Here is an 18474-nt window from a genome sequence, read left to right as displayed (position 1 = left end):
TTATATGTGCCATGCTGGCTCATGTTTGCTTTTTCCTTGCACTCTTTTTTTTTTTCATGGTATTACAACGTTTTTAACATAGGATGTCTGAAACAATGAACACCAACGAAGAGAAGAAGAAACCTCCTCTGAATGGGAGAAGAGCCCTCCCACCAAACAACTCCAATGATGAAGAAAATGAGGTCCCTGAGATGGAGGCTTTTGGATTGATACCTAGAGGATTTAATCCAAAAGGTACAGTGTACAATTAAGACATGAGTCTATTTTTATGTCTTCCATACTCACTTCTGCCTAGGTCTGTGACTTAAAACCAAAACACTTTTTTCCTTACATGTTTTGATCTTAGGTAGCTTTTATTGCTGCTCATAAAAAAACTTGCTAAAAACACCCGTGTGCATGGAAATATTATCGCAGGTTACAGGTAGGGAAGTTGAGGAGTGGAGAAGCTGAGTGACCAGTTTTCAGCTTGAACTGTCGGAGTGGTTAGAAAAAGGCAAGAATGGGTTTTCCCGGTTTGATCACAATCACAGAGCCACTTTAGGACCTGCTGGCTTCAGGCATGGCTGTGGCAGCACTTGAGTGAAGGGGGCAGGAGGAGCCTCCCCTCTTAATGGCCCTGCTGGTTTGTATGGGCTTAAATTGGCTGTGAAACTACAGCAAAATTTCAGCTGGCAGGGAAAACTTTTGCTAGATGTTCAGCTCACTCATAAAAATGACTGCAAAGCCAAAAGGAATCTCCATATTTTTAATTATTCTCCTGCAAAAAGTGTCTCATTGTTTGGCTGGGGAGACAAGCAATATCATGGTAGAGGACGGGCAAATCACACCACATTCTCAGTGCCAACTTTTTGGAGTGAACCTGAAAAAAATAGGTCAGATTTGGTTTAAAAGAAATCAGGTTTGGTTCCTGAATGAGTCACCAACCAAATGACGTTAATTTTTTCGCCTATTTGAAATGAATAGCAGAACTTGTTGAACGTGGCAACTCAGGGTAGCCAGATGTAATAATACTTAATGCTCGTATGGGGCTTTTCATCCAGGTTTGAAAGAACGCTTAATAAATGTGGACGAGCATTAATTACTGCATTTTACATATTGGGAAACAGGCAAAGAGATTTTAAGTGACAAATTAAAATTTTTATTGCAAAGCATTATTTCTGTAATCTTAATCATGTGCCTTAACCACACATTCCCCCCCCTCCCCCCTTTTAATACACACATATTTCTTTAAAAAGCATTTATTTTTAAAAAAAGCCTGAGCAAACCAACTGGCATGTTAAGACTGTAGAAACTTTGCTTGAACCTTTTCAACCAATCCTGTAGCTCTGGGGCAAGTATATGTGTTTAAATTGTCAAATGTAATGCAATACAGGTCCTGACTAGATATTGTTTCAAACCCAATATGCTCACAGAAGCTGGAGAGGTGTAAGGGTGTGGGATATCTTAGAAGGAATGCAACCTGTAGCTACAGCCCACCAGTACCAGGAGAAAGATTCCTATTGCTTTTTGACGTGCTTCACATCAGGCTCTGAATGAAGTGCCGTGCTGGTGGGGGGGAGCCTCTTGCTTTTCAGAAATGCAATGGGAACTTAGGAATGTCAGGTCAAGTGAGTTGAGGCAGGAACCAACATATGCCTAAAGTGATGCTGCTGGTGAGAAAAACAGCCCTTGTCCAAAGTGAGAGTTTGTGTGGCCATAGGATAAACCTGGCTATGGGACCGGTATGGCTGAAAGATAAATTTGTGTGTAAGAGCAAAACTCTTTTTGTACAGCTCAATCAGCTCTGCTGTGCAGTTCAGCTCTGCTGTGCAGTTCAGCTCTGCAATGCTTGTAGCAACAACATGCAAGGGGTGACCTGAAGGCAAGGGACTGCAGCAGTGCACGTCAGCTGTGATCTAAGCCTGTGATATCAGCTGATGTAAGTGTGGTCCCTAGACACACTGCTTTGGGGTAGGATGCTTAAGTCACCTGTCAGACCGCATGAAAGGTTTATAGCCCAATGGAGCTCAGACTGGGACTTACATTCAGGAGCTGAGCCTGCCCAGAGCACTCGCAGAGTTGTGCTTGGGGGATAAAGTGAGGGATAAAGTCTGCAAGCAGAGCAGGAGCGGCAGAGTGCCACAGGGCTCTAGCACCATGAGTACATCCTTGTGCCACCTCCTTCCCTTTCTCCTGCACACCTCTATGCTTCTGGGTTGTCCAAATTTTTTGTAGTGGTTCCCACATTTCATTGCCATAACACACTGAAAAAAACATGCAAATGCTTTTAACTCTGCTGTTACAACTGAGGTGTTTTCTAGCCCTTGGGATATGATTGGACACCTGCTATAAACATCTAAATGTCAGTGTCTTCACCTGTGCCAGATCATAGTCAATACAGAGCCATCCAGTGTGGAAAGGTGAGGGCACAGGCTGTCCAGAGAGGCAGTAGGTGTCACTTCCCGGGTGATCTGTATCCTTCTCTCAGCTCCACTGGCAGCAGCAACTGGCCATAATAAGAGGTTACATATCAGGCTCACATCATTTAGATGCCTAAATTTAACTGAATCTTGCCTTTGATCTGTGCAGTGTAGGTGTCTACAGCTGAGCTAGTCACCCTCATTTCCCTTGACAGCCAACAGAGAGAAACAGGCATTTTTAGGGTGTGATTCATTTGACCTATTTTAGCTACTACTCTAGGATGAGGTAAAACCTTGTGCTTGACTAGCTCTCTGCTGACACCCACTTCTACTCTGCTGAATCACAGCCGGAGTGAGTGGCAGAGGCTGCCGGGGACAGCTGCCTCCCCAGCCCGGTCGGTGGGCTGCCTGCTGCGGGAAGAGATGCTCAGTGAGGAGGACGCGCAGCCCCCGAGTGTTTCTTCGGCAAGAAGCCTGTGTCTCCGTGAACACGCCTGTGCTGTGTCCTCCCCCTGGCTCTTCCTAGCCAGCTCATCTCACCGCCATGTGTTACGAGTGGGCCTGGCGCTTTCAGCTGCGCGGGGGGAGGACACAGCCCTGCAGCCCCACGGTCTGCAAGCTCCCCACGCACCCTCCTTTGCAAAGTTCGTCGACGCGCCAGGGAATCATGCTTCCCCTGTTAGCAGAGCGATGGGCGTCTCCTTTGGAAACTGACACTATTCCATTTGTAATCCGGAGCCCTTTCTAGTCCTGCACGAAAGCCTGCTGTTTGAAGGTTTTTCTTGTTATTCAAAAAACAGCTCCAGCTTGTGCTTATTTATTTCCATGCAAGCTTAATGTTGCAAAAGCTTTAAGAAAGCATCAGACTGCTGTCTCTCATGCAGCAAACCTGCTTGCACTAAACAGCAGACTAGGCTACAGGCAAACCGTCAAATGGACTTGACTTCAAAGGAGCCCTCGATGGCCACCTGCCCCTCACAAAGAGATGAGCAGTGACGTGCGCAGTGCCTGGACCCTTCCTTTTGATCGTACTCTGGTGGTGGCGTTAGCACATCCCGTTACCCTGCTCATGTTTTGTCCTCCGTAATTACCATTGCCGTAATTAGCACAGGCTCGGTCACAGGTTATCTTCATCTGGCAAGCTCAATGTACGTTTTACCACTGACGGTGAAAGTGGAATGTGTTTTCTGCAGATGTGTGTGGCTGTTTTGACAGGAGTAAGTCCTGAGATGAAATGAAGCGAACGCTGAACTGATGGCCCAGGGTGGCTTAGCTTTGCAGTTCCTTGAAGGGGCTAACATGTGAAGAAAGGGTAGGGTCACTGTTGCCTTTTATTTCAGAACATGAGATAAAAACACAACAAACCCTCAACTCCATTTTTTATGCCTCCTTGGAAGGAGGGAGAAGCTGAGCCAAACTTACTGGTAGCTTCATCCCTCACAGAGCCCCAAGATACGCAGCTTTCACATGCAGTGCTTTCAGCCTGGGAGGGATTGGGAGACATAATGGGAAAGACTCTTCCCTGCCCCTTCTTTACCCCCTCCCCTCCAGGAAATTCCTGCCTCACGTAATTTAATGGTGAGCTTTGTCAGTATTATTGTGAGTGAGCATTGGTAAATTTTGCAGAAAGGAAGGCAAAGACATGCCCCACTTCACAGAGGGGCAATGAGAATGTTTTCTGAGCAAAATGCATTAAATGTTTCACACAAAAAACATCTCTGTAACTTCAACCAGTGCTAAAGCCAGTGGGGATCTACAGAAGTTACTCCAGAAGCCTGGCGAATTGAGAGGAGAATAACGATAACATTGCCATGGGACTTTAAGCCTGCCTTAGTATTGAACAGGGTATTCCAGCTTCTCCATGGATTAGGGTTAGCAGGAGGCGGATGGTTTTGAGTTCAGTTCTCCAGGGCTTTTCCATCAAAGGATCCTTATCTTGCTGTGTCCTCGGACAGTTTCCTTTCCTTCTGTTTCGCTCAGGGCAGGGCTAGGCAGCTGTTGGTGACAATGCAATGCAGGAGTGGGATCTGCTCCTGCTGCCCTGATTTCCCCCTCTCCCGTTAGCTGTCACCCAAAGCCCAGTCTGGGTGGCTTGGCCAGGGCAGGAGAAGGGCCATGCTGGCACCTGGGGAGTTGCTGCCTGTGGGGCACTGCTGGTGTCTTGAACACATCCCTGCAGAAGGGCAGGGCTAATGCACACACTGTTGTAGTCTGGAGGCTACACACCCGAGAGGGAGCTGCTCTACTCCTTGTCCAGAGCTGGCTGCTATGCAGTGTCTCCCTGCCTTCAAGGAAAAGCAGTGTGCGAAGCTGTTGTCTGAGCTTCTGTGAAATGGGCCACATTCAGCCCTCAGTGACTTGAATATTTGACTCATTTGCTGAGCGCATCATTCCTGCTCACAGTGTACTCAGTAGCAGGCCAAATTAGCCACCATCGCGAGTACACACAGCTCCACCAGCTGCTGTAAACGTGCACCTCTTTTTGCCAAGCATGAGTTTGGCTCTGTCGTCAGTATAAAATGCAGAAATTAGCTAGTTTGTAACTGTCAGCACCTGGAAAGACAAGCCGAGAGCTGCAAGTCAAGCTTTACTCTTCTGTCTCTCTCCTGGTGGCGAGCAGTAATGGTCCTCCTGGCAGAGATTTCGTGACTATCTGCCCAAGCATGTAGGCGAAAGAATGATGTCCAGTTCGTTTTCATGTGGTTGCTCGTTGTGAGAGAAGACTGCCATTGTGAAGATTCCCGGTATGGTACAGTCACATAGCTTGTGGTGACTGCAATTGCCTTTGCCACCCCACACTGGTCATTAGCTGAGCAGGCTAACTTCTAGCAGTGGTAGGCTATAACCCTTTAGACAGCCCTAATTTGAGGCGAGCGAAGCTTTGCCCGTGCATGTTATAGATACCTACTGCTGTTTGCCTATAACTCTATGCTGTAATTATATATTGTAATGTTATATTTAGTTTTCATAAGAAGACACTAATAGTAGCAGAGGTGTACTGAGAAGCTGAGTCTAGACACATACAGTACACCAAAACCTTATTTAATACAGACAATCCAAGCTCTCAGCTGAACGCAAGATCATTTACTGCCTCTCAGGCTCTTCAGCACTCGATAGCAGTAGCGCTTTGCAAACATTAATGTATTTAAGCATCACAAAACTCCTGTGGATTTGCATTTTACAAATGAAGGGCTGCAAGAATGGAGACAAGAAGCCATAGCTGTCAAAGGCCCACTGAGTGCACTGGTAAACTTGTGACAGCGAGGCCCAGACTTGCAGAAAGCCAATGCCAGAGGGAAGATGGAGCCCAGCTCTCCTTGGGGACATTCAGCTTTCCACCCGTAGCAATTTGCTCTTTCTGCAATTGCTTTCACCATTCACTAGAAGCCTTGCAGCCTCTGTGAAAATGGCAGGTGAACAGAGAAGTGTCAGTCCATAAGTCCCTGCTCAGCCAGGAGGATGTAAGCCCCAAACAGATCCCGCATGCTCCATTACATAGTGTTCCTCGATGAGGCAACACTGGGGAAGTGGAGGATAGGGCCTCTAATGATGTCGATATTAATATTGATATTCTAACATACTGACTCCTTCCTTCTCTGTTCATTTACGTGCCTCTGCAGATTATCTCCGTGTTGTGGACATTCATATGTTCAAGGAGCCCCATGAGATTAACAAGCAGCAGCACCACACTGACAAGTACTACAGCCCCAAGCTGATAGTGCGCCGGGGACAGCCTTTCCAAATCCAGATTGACTTCAACCGACCCTACAAGCCAGAGACGGACCAATTCTGGCTGGAGTATTTGATAGGTAAGTGCTGGGCAAAGGCTGTGTCATATTAGCAAAGTAAGGTTGAAGAGTCTCATAAACAGGAACACAGCAGTACTTAATGGCTGGGCCTTTTCCTATTACGATTGATAAACCATAAAAATAGGCTTAACCATAGGCAAGAAAGTGCTTTTCTAAACAGGGTCTGAATCCTTACTTGAGAAAGTCAGCAGAATTGCTTGTGAGAAAAGGAGTAGTACTTAGGGCTTTCTGTTTAGCAAGAAGCTGTACTTTATTGAGCTTTCAAAGTTCTCTCTGATTAATGCTGTATGGCAATGCTGAAAGGTAGGTGGAATGGGAAACACCTTTTATTAGTGTTTAGGAGATGCAGGGAGGAGGAGCCTGTTGTTGAAGGTGGGAGAGATGACTATGCACGAACTGGGATAACAAAATGTTGAGTACGCAAGGGGGAAAAATTACGCAGGGCGGAAGAACTGGAGGCCTTGCAGCTTTGCAGCCTGCATTTACAGCCAACCTGGTAACAAGCAAGAAGGTTCAGAGATTGTAGCTTTGGACCAGGGACTTGCTCAGGGCCACATCAGATGCTTTCTTGATTTACTGCAATAAGAGCAAGAAAGCATTTTTCCTCTTACTGAGAGATCTTCATCAGAGACCCAGGTCCTAAGGTACTTCTTGGCTTATTGAAGGTACAGGGCTAGAGAAGGGGAAAGCAAACAACAGAGTGGGGCTTCTTGCTGTGCTCCAGAGATGCCCCACCAAACACTGCTCCCTACATCACAGCTCTGGGAAAGCCCCAGCTTCATCTAGAGTGATCTGGGAGTTTCTGTGTTAAGACGACAATGTTCCCTTTATAAACCCTTTAAAGTAGGTTTGAATTGATGTTTTAATTTACTTTCCTGAGAGATGCAGTTCCGAAATTTGTAACATTGATTTTTTTTTCCACCGTTGAATTATTATGATGTGGCCATTTATTAGATTTGTTGCCTTTTAAAGCTAGATGGGCGTTTATCTCTTAAACATATGTGCAGTGAAAAGGTTACTGTCTGCACATTTTTTTTCATGAGTCTCTTCTTTCTAATTTAAATTAGGGTTGGGAGGCATGTTATGACAGTCCAGTGAATGATTGGCTGAACTGCCACAAGTGCCTTTAAAAATTTAATATGCATAAATATCATTAGTTCTTTTGGGATTTAATTAAATTCAAGACTGTTCCCTTAATCTTTATATGTTTAAAACAAACAGCTGTAGCAAGAAGAAGTGGAAAATGGAACATTTGTTTTTTATTGCATTGTGTGCAGTTCGTATTTGTTTTAATCAGACATTCTATATTGGAAGAAGAAATTTAACACTTCTTTTGACATTGCACAGTCCACTTAAGAGAACATATTCACTTATTTTCCTGTTTCTCTTTCCTAACACATCTGTCCATGATTTGTACCTTGAATCTCTAAGCATGGGTAAAAATCCCTTCATCCTCAGCCATCGTAGGAATGGGGTTAAACGCAGCCCGAGCCAGGGGAGACTTTGCAATAAACTCAGCTCTGAATGATGACTTTGGACTCAGCCTTGAATCTGTGGTTGACTTCCCCTCCCCGTTCTTCGCTGTTGCTGTCCTTTCTGTGAAACGGGAATGATAATGCTGATGTCCCATGTGTGGGGGCTGGCAGTCAGCTGAAGGAAATGCTATCACCTTCCTCTGCTTTTTAAGTGTCTGCTTCTGGGAGCACCACTGCCCTCTTGCTACAAGGAATTTAGCTCACAGAGATTCAACTGGGAGAAATGTTCAAGCTCCTCTTCTAGGAACCGGTTAATGCTCCGTGCTCCACAAATGTTTCTCTCTATGCACATGTGGTGAAAACACAGTACATTTGTTCTCAGAGCCTAGCAACAAAAACAGTCCACAAAGGAGAAGGAAATTATCCAGAGACAAGCTGCTTGACTCTTGTTACTTCTCCTTTTAGTGGCAAGTCCAAAGTTTAATGCCCTGAAGGGGAGAAAGAGGAGATTTTTTTGTACTTGGGAAAGGGCACTGAGTGCTCAAGGTTTCAGTGCTGTGCTCTCCAACCGTTTGTCATAGGGAGACGTGGCCATTTACATCCAGTTTTTTTCTGTTCGTCTGGCGGAAGAGCAGGCATTCACCTCTCGTAATGCCAGCTGCCTGAAAACCAGAGCCCCGTCCAAAAGCTGTCGCCTAGGCTGCCTCTGTGAGCAGAGGAGGGAGGCAGGCTCCTCCAGGTGGCAGTTTAGCCCTGCTGTCTTAAAATGGGATGAACTCTCTTCTGGGTTTTTCTGTCTTGTCTTCCTCTGTTGACTCTCCCCCGTAGACCAGGCTCTGACTTCAAGATCACCAAAGACAGGGGAGGCGAATCCTACACTTTGGTACTGCCAGGCAGGAGCTACACCTAGGGACTGGTTCAGGCAACAGCCATACAGCAGAGGCAGCTCGAGCTCAGAGAAGTTTTTTGCACTGAAGCAAGGGATATACCTCCTAGGAAAGTGCTGAGTTTGAGAGATTAAAGTGATGGACACAAAGAAATATCAGCAGGTTGTTGTGAAATGACATTACCAAGGAGCTCTCTGTGTGCCTGAGCAGTGGATTTCAAATGCTGCAGCAGAACTCTAGAATAACCTAGGTTGGAGGGAAGTCCGTAGGTCTCACATCCAATCCCTTGCTCAAAGCAGGTCCAGCGTGCCCAGGTTGCTCAAGACTTTGCCCTGGGGACAGGCTTTGAGTATCTCCAAGGGTGGGAAGGTTACCCCAATCAGTGTGGATCAGGCTGTCCATGAGCTGTAGAATCTTTTGGGTGTTTCAAGGTGCTATTCTCATAAGGTGCAAAGATACTTTTGGTAGGGATGGCTGGCCTTGGCTCCCAGGGAATTCAGCTGGAGCTGGGAAAATCCAACATCTCTTTTTGTAGGGCTGTGCCAACAGTGAGGGCTGTTTATACAACAGCACCGTATAAAGCTATTCAGAAATGATTAGTTCCCAGCACTGGAAATTTCCCAGCATTGACATTAATCCATCACAGAATTTTTGTCCATTAAAGACTAATTTTGCTCCTGAAAAATGTGACAATGCTAATAACTTGATCCTCTGTGTGTGCAGAACTATTCTATTTCCTTTATTCCCTAAAATTTAGTTTTACTTCTCTTTTTTTGCTCCTATTTTTGCTTCTTTTGCATCATTAAAAAGATGATTAATGAGGCAAGTAAAGCAAGGAGAGACTGCTTAATCCTTCTAATTGATAATGAATCAAGCGTACCTGGGACAAATGCTTCTTGCGTCATGTGAAACTAGGTCTGAAGCACTCACAGAACAATCTTTAGTAACAATTTTTTTTACTCCACAGTCCATTTAAAGACCATTCACACAGAGTCTAGAATTCATGGGCTAACTTGTATAAAAAAATATATATATGTAAATATATAAAAAAATTTGCCCCAATTTTACTGATATTCTTCTGAGATGGTTCCTTATGACTAAAGTCCTTTTTGCTTTAACAGACTGTTTTCCATAGAGTCATCATCAGTGAAAATGGCTGAAGTGCTAACATGTGAATTATTATAATTCAGTTTTGCACGTAATGCTTCATTAAATTAGGACCATACTTGTCTGCCAAAGTATGGAAAACAATGAATGTGCCAAAAATCCACATGGAAAAATATCCACTTATGAAGAGTAATGGGATGTTATTCCAGTTCTCGTGCTGGACTGCAGCCCTGCCTCAGTACCTGCGGTTTGGGAGCTGCTCCATCACCACGTATTTCCTTCCTCGCAGCCCACTTCCCGGCTTTAATGAGAGGAAAGGTGAACATCACCCCTTGGGAAATATTCATTTTATTGGTCTGGGGTTGAGATGAAAGAGCCACCAGAGAAGTGTAGATGCTGTGCTTACACCCCATTCCCCATAGCAGGAACAATTTCAGTTTTCTTGGAGCCCCAGGGAGCCCAGAGGAGCCAATGACTCCTTCACCCATCTTGATCTCTCCTGACTACCACCTTCGTGGTGATGGGGATACTTTGTGCTGCTCTTGACTTTCCACAGTGTGGGGCTCAGCCTACCTGAGCACGGCTCCTACACGTGGGGCAGCCAGTTTGGCAGGAGGGCTGCAAAGTTTCCACAGTCACTGCTGCACTGGCAGTGATTTCTCTGAAAAGCAGATGTATGATTAGGTAGGCTTATACCTTCAAAAGCCTTCAATCTTGCTTTTAGTAGTAGTTTCCTGTACATGGCTGTAAATCCTAGAGTGGTTGATGAGTTCATATGGTGCATCCTTACTCTAATAGTATATTTCCCCATACCCTCATAAATTGTTGTATATTTGTATTTTCCTTAAATGGCTTCATAAATCCATATATATTGATCTAGCCCTAAATATTATTATGAACGTTTTATTCATTGGCATACTTCTGGAATGATCATAAATCCCAGTCCTCCAGGCTACTATCACCTTTCCACACGTGTGCACGCGTGGACACCCACGCGCCCGCCCATATGCACTCCTCAGGCTTCTATAAATCATTGGATTTTGGCCTGAGACAAGAGCAGAGACTTGCTGCTCCTTTTTCTACAGTCTTCCCAGGCCTGCTCCAGAGGAATAGTTATGAACACATGAAAGCAGCTAAGAAAAACATGTTAGAGCTGATCCCATAGGGCTTATTTAGATGACACCAAATTCCCACCTATAGTCAGAGGGATATCTGAGTACAACTAAATAACCAGGGGTGTGATGCAGGACCCCCCCCAGAATCAGTGGAGCTCTTCATACTATCCTGCAGTGTCCACAGCCTTTCCCTAATTTTACAGCAATGTTGGGACATGCGTTATTCCAGGAGGGTTGAGGTTTTGTTCCTTTTGTCAGACAGTAAATCTGTCTTAGTGGGAAGTATTGCTACCCCTGCTGTCACCTGTCCTCCTCAGCAGCCCTGGGGCAGGGCAGGTGGTAGCTAATGGAGTGGCCGGGACATGAGGTGTCACCCAGCACCTCGGATGGGATGTTAAACTGAGTTCTGCCTCTTGGAAAAAGTTGGATCTTGTTTTTTTTATAGCCTTCTCAGCATTATACAAGAGAAACTAATGCTGGTACTGGGGACAAACTCTGTTGGTGCTGGTACATAACCCAGTACTGAGAGTTTGTTAAATAACTATATCCACATTTAACAAAGAACTACAAAAATGGAACAAAGATACAGAAACAATGGATGGTCTGAAGATGGAGTCCCATTTTGAGGAAGAATGAATAATGTATTAGTAGTGGAACACTTTTCCTAGAAATTGACTCCAGACAGAGAAGAGACCTGTTTGCCAGCTCTTAGTAAAGAACAAGAAAATTCACTTTCTGAATGAAGGCGTTGGGGTATTTTTTTTCCTCCCTTCTGGAATTCCCAGCCAGGCCCCAGAGAAGCAGAGGGGAGGGAGTCCCTCAAGGTGCTCCATGAATGCAATATTTCATGCAAAGGAATCTTTATCTTTATTATACTCTCCTTTTGCACTGCTGCAGCAGCATCAAGTGGCACATAAACTCTCGCCATATTTTTTATTGGTTTTAATAGCTAAGGTGCGTGACTGCAGTATGTGGTTTATGACTGTAAAGTACTAGAAACATTCACTCCTGGGACAGAGTGGTCAGATGTTAAGGATTCCTAACTGGAGCCATAAGCAAAAAATTATTTCAAGATATTTGGATTTCCTACATTTCCAAGTTTGTATGCAGCTCTTCTGAAGGCAATGGGTTTTGAGGGTGGGAGGAACCCAGATGTGATATTAAAGCAGTGGCTTAAAGACACTACTGTTTTTCACAAAAAATTGTTTTCTTGCTTGTTTTGCTTGTTTGGGATTTTATTACAGCATCTCTCTTCTTTCTTTTCCTTTGTTTTACTTCCCCCCCCCCCCCCCCCGTTTTTTTCTCTTCTCTCTTCCTTCCTTCTCTTCTCCTCCTCCTTCTTTCTCTTCTTCTTCTTTCCCTTTTTTCTTTTCCCTTTTTCCTTTTCCATTTTCCCTTTTTCCTTTTCTGATATTTGTTGTAGTTATTCATAGTGATTAATAAGGCATGGTCCCAGTATGCTAACACCCATCCCCAGGCTACTTGCTACAATAAGGCTTACCTCTGCTACACAGCTACTGTACTTGTGGCTTCCAGCTCAAATTTATTTATCAACCTGTCACAATTACTATACTTCCAGGGCTGGCATTGAAATAGATTCTTTACCCTTTGTATGAAAGAGTGTATCTAGGTAAAACAAATGAACCTAACAGGAAAATAGTTACCCTTACTATGTGTCATGTATGTCCCAAAGGGAGACAGATTCCTCGACTCCCTTAAAAAACCAATCTTCTAAGGAGGGTTCCTAAAAAGACTACTGAGAAATAGCTTTGTTCACCTCCTCTCTTCTGAGGTATCCTACTTCCACCAGGGAGGAAACGTCCTCTGAAGCTCACTATATTTCTAATCTCTCTGTTATTAAATTTTCCCTCCTCCCTGCCGAAAGTAAAACATCTACTCACTTGTGTAGGGCCTATCCAAGAGCACCCATCAGTCCCTCCGCTGGCTGTGCTGACACCACGGTGCTAACTCAGCAGTGGCATTTAGGAGCTGTTTAATGTATGCACATGTACAGCAATGTGTATGTCCACTGGGGATCAAGGGAAAAACTAAACTAGGTGGAGACAGGGGCTTCCAGGCACTGGGCAGGGGAAGAGGAGGAGTGTGGTTTGAGCAAGGCCTGGTCCCTGTTAGTCACTTGGAAGGAACATCTGCAGACTTAGATAGCCGGAGGAGCAGCGCTCATGTTTTGCTGACTGAACTTGCTGTACCTATCTCTCGCTCTCCCTCTGTTGCTGTAAATCCCTCTCTGCTGCAGCCATTTTACCCAGAATTAAACACAGCTTGCCTCTGTGCCTGACGGGCCCAGAGCTGACATGCTAAGGAGCCGAGGCGTATGTTAAAAATAACTCACTTTGAATGCATGTGTCTGTGGCCACAGTTCTGTGTTTTAGGTGGCTTATTCTTTTGCTACTGTGTAAATAAGACTTTGGCAAGCTTTAACAAACACTGCACTCTGCTTTTTGCCCCTGTAAAGTGTGTGTGGGTGTGGTGGGGGGCATCCCATACATGCCCACATCCACACATGCTTCAGTCATGATGCATGTCACCATGTAGACTTTCGCTCATGTTTACTTACTTTCAAAGCCTTGTGATGCAGCACTGAGGGAGACCTGAGCTCCTTTAATAGCAACAACAGCTATTTTGCTCCTCTTTTCCTGGGTGCCTAGAAAGCCCAGGAGGTGTAGAGCAGAGCTGAGCTGCAACTGAATTGGACAGGAGCTTTAGGAGCCCAGCTTGGATAGCTACAGAAACCAAGGTGGGATGAGAAAGAAGTACCAAAGGGTTGCAGACCTGTGCACTGTGAAGCAGGCGAAATAGATATGTTTGGGCCATTAAATCTTCTGTAAAAGGGAGGTTTCTGTAAAAATAACATCTTCTGGCAGTATCATAGCTCAGCACCTAGCAAAGAAATGCAAAGAGTTGGAGGCCCGTGAAAGAGGGCCACCATGAATTCTCTCCTGTCTTCTCCTGCCTCGAAGGCAAGACAGTCAGCAGCCCCCATTCAGTGCCTCATATCTTCTAAGCTGCAAAAGAAGCTTATAAAAAATTCACCCTTTGCCTTGTGGTAACAGTGCAGCAACCTCCAGGCTTTCTGAATTCTCAGGCTGGATTTTCCCATGTCCATGTGCTGTTAGAGAGAGCGGACAGGGACATCCCAACAGTGTGATGTCACACAATGACTTTGTCTTTCACAGAGCAATTGGCTGTGAAATGTCCTCGTGTGAGGGCCAGGGCCTCCTACGCCCAAAGCACACGTGAGCATCGGGGAGTGAGGCAACCACAAAGAACTGGCTGCAGAGCGTGGTTCAGGCTGCCAGCTCCTGGAGCAAATCAGAGTGAGAGGGATCCTGAGCCAGCTGATGCTGCTGGCAGAAGCACCCTTCTGTCAGCATAAAAAGAGTTTCTCTTCTCTACATGGCTCCTGGTCCTGACATGCACCCAAACACCCTCCTGCCTCTCCGTGGGTTGGGTTAGCACCAACGATCCTGTAGAGAGTGCTCTGCCAGGCATTCACAGGCTTTTGGTAATGAGTCTTTGGATAACATTGAATCTTCTTCCTTAGAGACTCTAACCCAGAGAATGAAATCACCATTCCACATTATCCCTTCTGAGAAAGGGCTGACATTACAGATTAACAACAACAAGAAAAAACACTGTATTTACATGTGGGCCTGCAGTAAATCACAGAATCTTAGAATCATAGAATCCTTATCCCAACCTGGAGCCAAAGTTAGCCCTACTTTTCCACTGCAGTCAGAAACGTGTGCTCAAGATGTAGATAAAAGTCAAATGGCCAAGTCATCCTGAGAGGACTTCCCTATGAGATTGATAAACATAGTACTGAACCTACATAAGGATTCTTTTGCTAGCAACCTTAGCATGTAATGCCAAAGTTGCTCAGCTTTACAGTGCTCTAGTATCAAGACAACAGATGTGTGTAAATGAGACTAGTGTGACTGGTGCTGTCAGGTGTCTAGATGTGTGATTACAATTCAGCTCCACAAGCTCCTGTCAGAAGTAACAATTCCCTTGCTCTTCCATTTGCATTTAGGTTTTTTTTTTCAGAAGTTTAGGGAACCTGTCCTCTCTTCAAAGAAAACATCAGAAATTGCTCACTGTGCTCTTGAGGGCTCTGCCCATCTTCCCAGGCTTCCTTGTGGGTTCAGGATTTGTGCAACCATTAGTGAGCACCAAACCCTGCTCGTCTGTCAGAAGCAAACGATGTTCTCTTGTATTTACTGTTTATAACATCTGCAAATTATCCTGACTTCTAGGACGCCCCTTCCCTGGTATCCCTGCTACGTCTGCAGGGATGCAGACAATACCCTAGAGCACCTTCTGCTTATGGGTGAGGAAGATAGTGCTTACTGTGTGCGAGCAGCTGCATGGGTCATGCATAGGCTCTGGGCTGAAAGGACCTTGCATACTCCTCAGCAGCAACTACAGGTGCTCCCTTGGCAAGTAATAGGTAGATTAGGGTGTCTTGTGGCTTTATATGCAAGAGGGACCTTTGGAAGGGCAAATGGAGTTGTGTGTTTTGAGGTTTCAGAAAAGTAAGAATACCAGAGGCTTGGTACTTTGCCAAAACTGCTATGAGGTGCCAGTGAGGGGGTTTCCATAAGGATGTCTTGTAAAGGTCCCATGGCCTCTTGGGAATCCTATCTAGTTCCTATAGGCAGATTTACTGGGGAGTGATTCTGCAGCCTCCTCACATGCACATGGCGCACAGTGACATGGTGGTGCAAAGTCTCCGCCACAGCACAGCTCCCACTGTCCCCAATGGGCTCCTACACTGATGTGCAGCTTCCAGGGAAGATGACAGCGTCAGTTCCTAACCACGTTAAAATAGTAATCTCTCTCTGCTCCCACCTTCTGAAGGAGGTAAAGGAGGTATTTTAAAAAGTAGCACTTGTTAACAGTTTTCAAGGATGTCAGTTCAATTACTTGGTTTGCTCTGCTGCTTTGTTTGCGTGGACTGCGTTTTTAAAAAAACAATTATGTCAAAACTAGAAGCAAAATATCAACTGTAGAGGCAAGCTAGGTCATACCCAGTTGCACTACAAAGAACAAGAATATGTTCAGCTCTCAGATCGCAGTTGTTAGCAGGCACAAGACTCTCATCTCTGTTACCTCTATAGGCTCTTCTCTCTAGACTGGCTTTCCTTTGATGGCTTGTATTTGAAGTGTCCAGTGGTTTATCTTCTAGTGTTTTCTATTGATTTTGCTCTCTTATTCTAGTCCTTTTTTCTTCTGTAGATCTTTCCCTTCTGGTGTGTCCCTCGCTGATCTGAATGGGTTTCATGGGTTACAGCATCCCTAGCCAACAGGGAAAAATGGGCTATTTATGTGCACTGAACATCTGCAAAATGGAAATTGATGTGCACCAAATAATCTCTTGTAGCCCAGATTTCTTAGAAACGCGGATGTCGTGGCAGCTCACAAGCTTCAGATTCAAAGCTGGAGTTGTCCTTTCCCAGAATGTAGCAGTGTTCAGATCTGGGATTATTTCTACATCAGCTGTATAAAAATAAGCAAGCAGGAAAATCAACGCCCTTGTGAGTTTAATTTTGAAGTTCTTAAATAGTAGAAAAGAAAAATATAGAAGTCTGTCTCTCTGTCTGCCATTGTTGCTTTTCGTTACCCTGTTTTTGAATGAGAGAGTCTGAATTTCTGCCTAAAATATAAAATGAAGAATAGATTTGAGAATGAGACAAGGAACTCAGCCTTCTCACAAGTGTCTTTTCTGTCTACGCTGCTGGTTGGCTTCCAGATATAGTTTGGCTCTACCTCAGGCTCAAAGGGTGGATCCTCACACAACTTTGAATCCTGGCAGTGTACATGTTTACATGTAGCCTATCTGTCTAGATGCTTTTTATAGTTGGCAGACTAAAACAGGCTTCTCTGGGGTGTGATTTGTCTTACTATGAGGTAGACTATCACGTGCGGGACTTTGGAGGCATGTCATTCTTTGGAGGCATGTCATACTTTGGGACCCATTGCTTGCAGAGAAGGTTTGGCTATCCAGCCCAGATTTGCTCATCTATATTCTGGGTGTCCAGAGTTGATTCCTACTCTGTGCGTGAGGAGTGGACGCTCAGGAGGAACTGAGCATTGGGTATCTGCTGGTGGACTGACTTGTATTTCCTCCATCTGCGCGGACTTGCATGAAAGAGCGTTTGGTCTCTGCTTATCAGCGCAGTAGTGCAGTGAGAAGAACGAGGTTCTGCCCTGCTAAAAAGCCCCAAAGCCAATGTCCATGCTCCAGTTGGCACTTGTGTGCTAGCGACGAGGGTGGTGGGTGCATCTGAACTGGGGAAGGGGCTCATCTAAACTTACCAACAGTGTAGCTGACACCAAGGCAAGGAGCAAGCTGGAGTGCAGCTTGCTGCATTAGGATAAGCAGCAGTGAGCAGGAAAGCCTGGGTCAGCCCCTGCTCATGCTGCCAGTCCTACACTCCTGTCAGTGCTTGAGCCAGAAAGGCTGAAGCTTGCTGGAGCGAGATGGGTGGGGGTGTCTGCACAGGCTGCCTACTGGGAGGTGTTGCATGTATTCGTGCTGCTGTACTGCCAAGTGACCAGTCACTCTGTGAAGCTCTAAGGGAGGTAGGTGGTTTCCACCCACTAAAATTTGACGCCTCCATTGAAAAGGGATAGAGAACCGCCAGGAAATGAAGAGACTGTCAAAACAAGGTGAACCTCTTCATGGAGTTATCCCCTCCTCTCTTTCCAGGTCGCTACCCACAGCAAAACAAAGGCACCTACATCCCAATCCTAGTAACTGATGTGCTGCAACCTGGCAAATGGGGAGCCAAGATTACCCACAAGGAGAACAACTCCATTCGCCTGTCCATCATGTCCTCTGCCACCTGCATCGTTGGGAAGTTTCGCCTGTACGTTGCTGTCTGGACTCCCTTTGGCATCCTCCGGACACACAGGAACTCGACAACTGACACTTACATCCTGTTTAACCCCTGGTGCCAGCGTAAGTACCTTATCAGAGTCAAAGGTTCACCCTTTCTGCTGCTGGGCTCATCGGTTTTTGGGAGGGCGTGGTCCAGGAAGGGGAGCTTGGTACCAAGGTGGTTGGAGACAAGCCAGTTTGGGTTTGGAAATGACATAGTAACTCTGCTAAGAGGCAAGTCTTTCAGGCTGGGGAATAGCCCTGTGTGAGCGGGGCTGCGTGCTGGAGACTTGTGCCTGCGGTGTAGCTGCACTCTGCAGTTTTAGGAGGCCAAGCCTGTGTTTACCAGCTCGGGCAACACGATGATGCTCTGTTTCTCGTGGTAAATACACCCCAAGACTTTGTTATGACTTTAGTAGGCATCAGCGTGAGCCTCCTGCCTGCCTGTGTGTGCCTTAAACTGAAGAGTCAATACGGGCACGTTTTTTCCAGGATTTGGTGTGGGGCAGGATCCCATACTCTGTTGAGTTACATCGCTGATTATCACATTTAGGATCAAATATCTGCAGCTGAAAGCCTGCAGGAATTCAATGGGAGCTGCTGCTCCTGCACAGGTTGGATGCAGCCAACCTGCTGTGGTATCGCTGGTGGTGCCTTCCAGCTGCTACACGACATTTGCCCTTATAACTTCCCCTTTAGTGGTGACTAATTACCAGCAACCCTGTCCTCTGTGAGGAACAGAGCATTTTGCAAATGAGCCTTTTTTGTAATCCAGTGG

The 18474-nt window shown here is 45.6% G+C and overlaps 1 protein-coding gene across 1 annotated transcript in view; it reads left to right on the top strand.

Annotated features, from left to right (window-relative positions):
• Positions 1-18474, top strand: part of F13A1 (coagulation factor XIII A chain) — a 60842-nt gene that overhangs the window by 986 nt on the left and 41382 nt on the right. The window contains exons 2-4 of the mRNA XM_087762842.1: positions 83-234; positions 6020-6208; positions 17526-17777. Of these exons, the coding sequence (XP_087618968.1) occupies positions 84-234; positions 6020-6208; positions 17526-17777 (592 nt within the window). The 5' untranslated portion in view covers position 83. The remainder of the gene's footprint in view (positions 1-82; positions 235-6019; positions 6209-17525; positions 17778-18474) is intronic.

This window comes from Nipponia nippon, unplaced genomic scaffold, assembly GCF_047370975.1.
Source record: "Nipponia nippon isolate SJK-2023a ecotype South Korea unplaced genomic scaffold, ASM4737097v1 scaffold_1, whole genome shotgun sequence".
Lineage (NCBI taxonomy): Eukaryota > Metazoa > Chordata > Aves > Pelecaniformes > Threskiornithidae > Nipponia > Nipponia nippon.
This window is presented reverse-complemented; position numbering and strand designations above follow the sequence as displayed.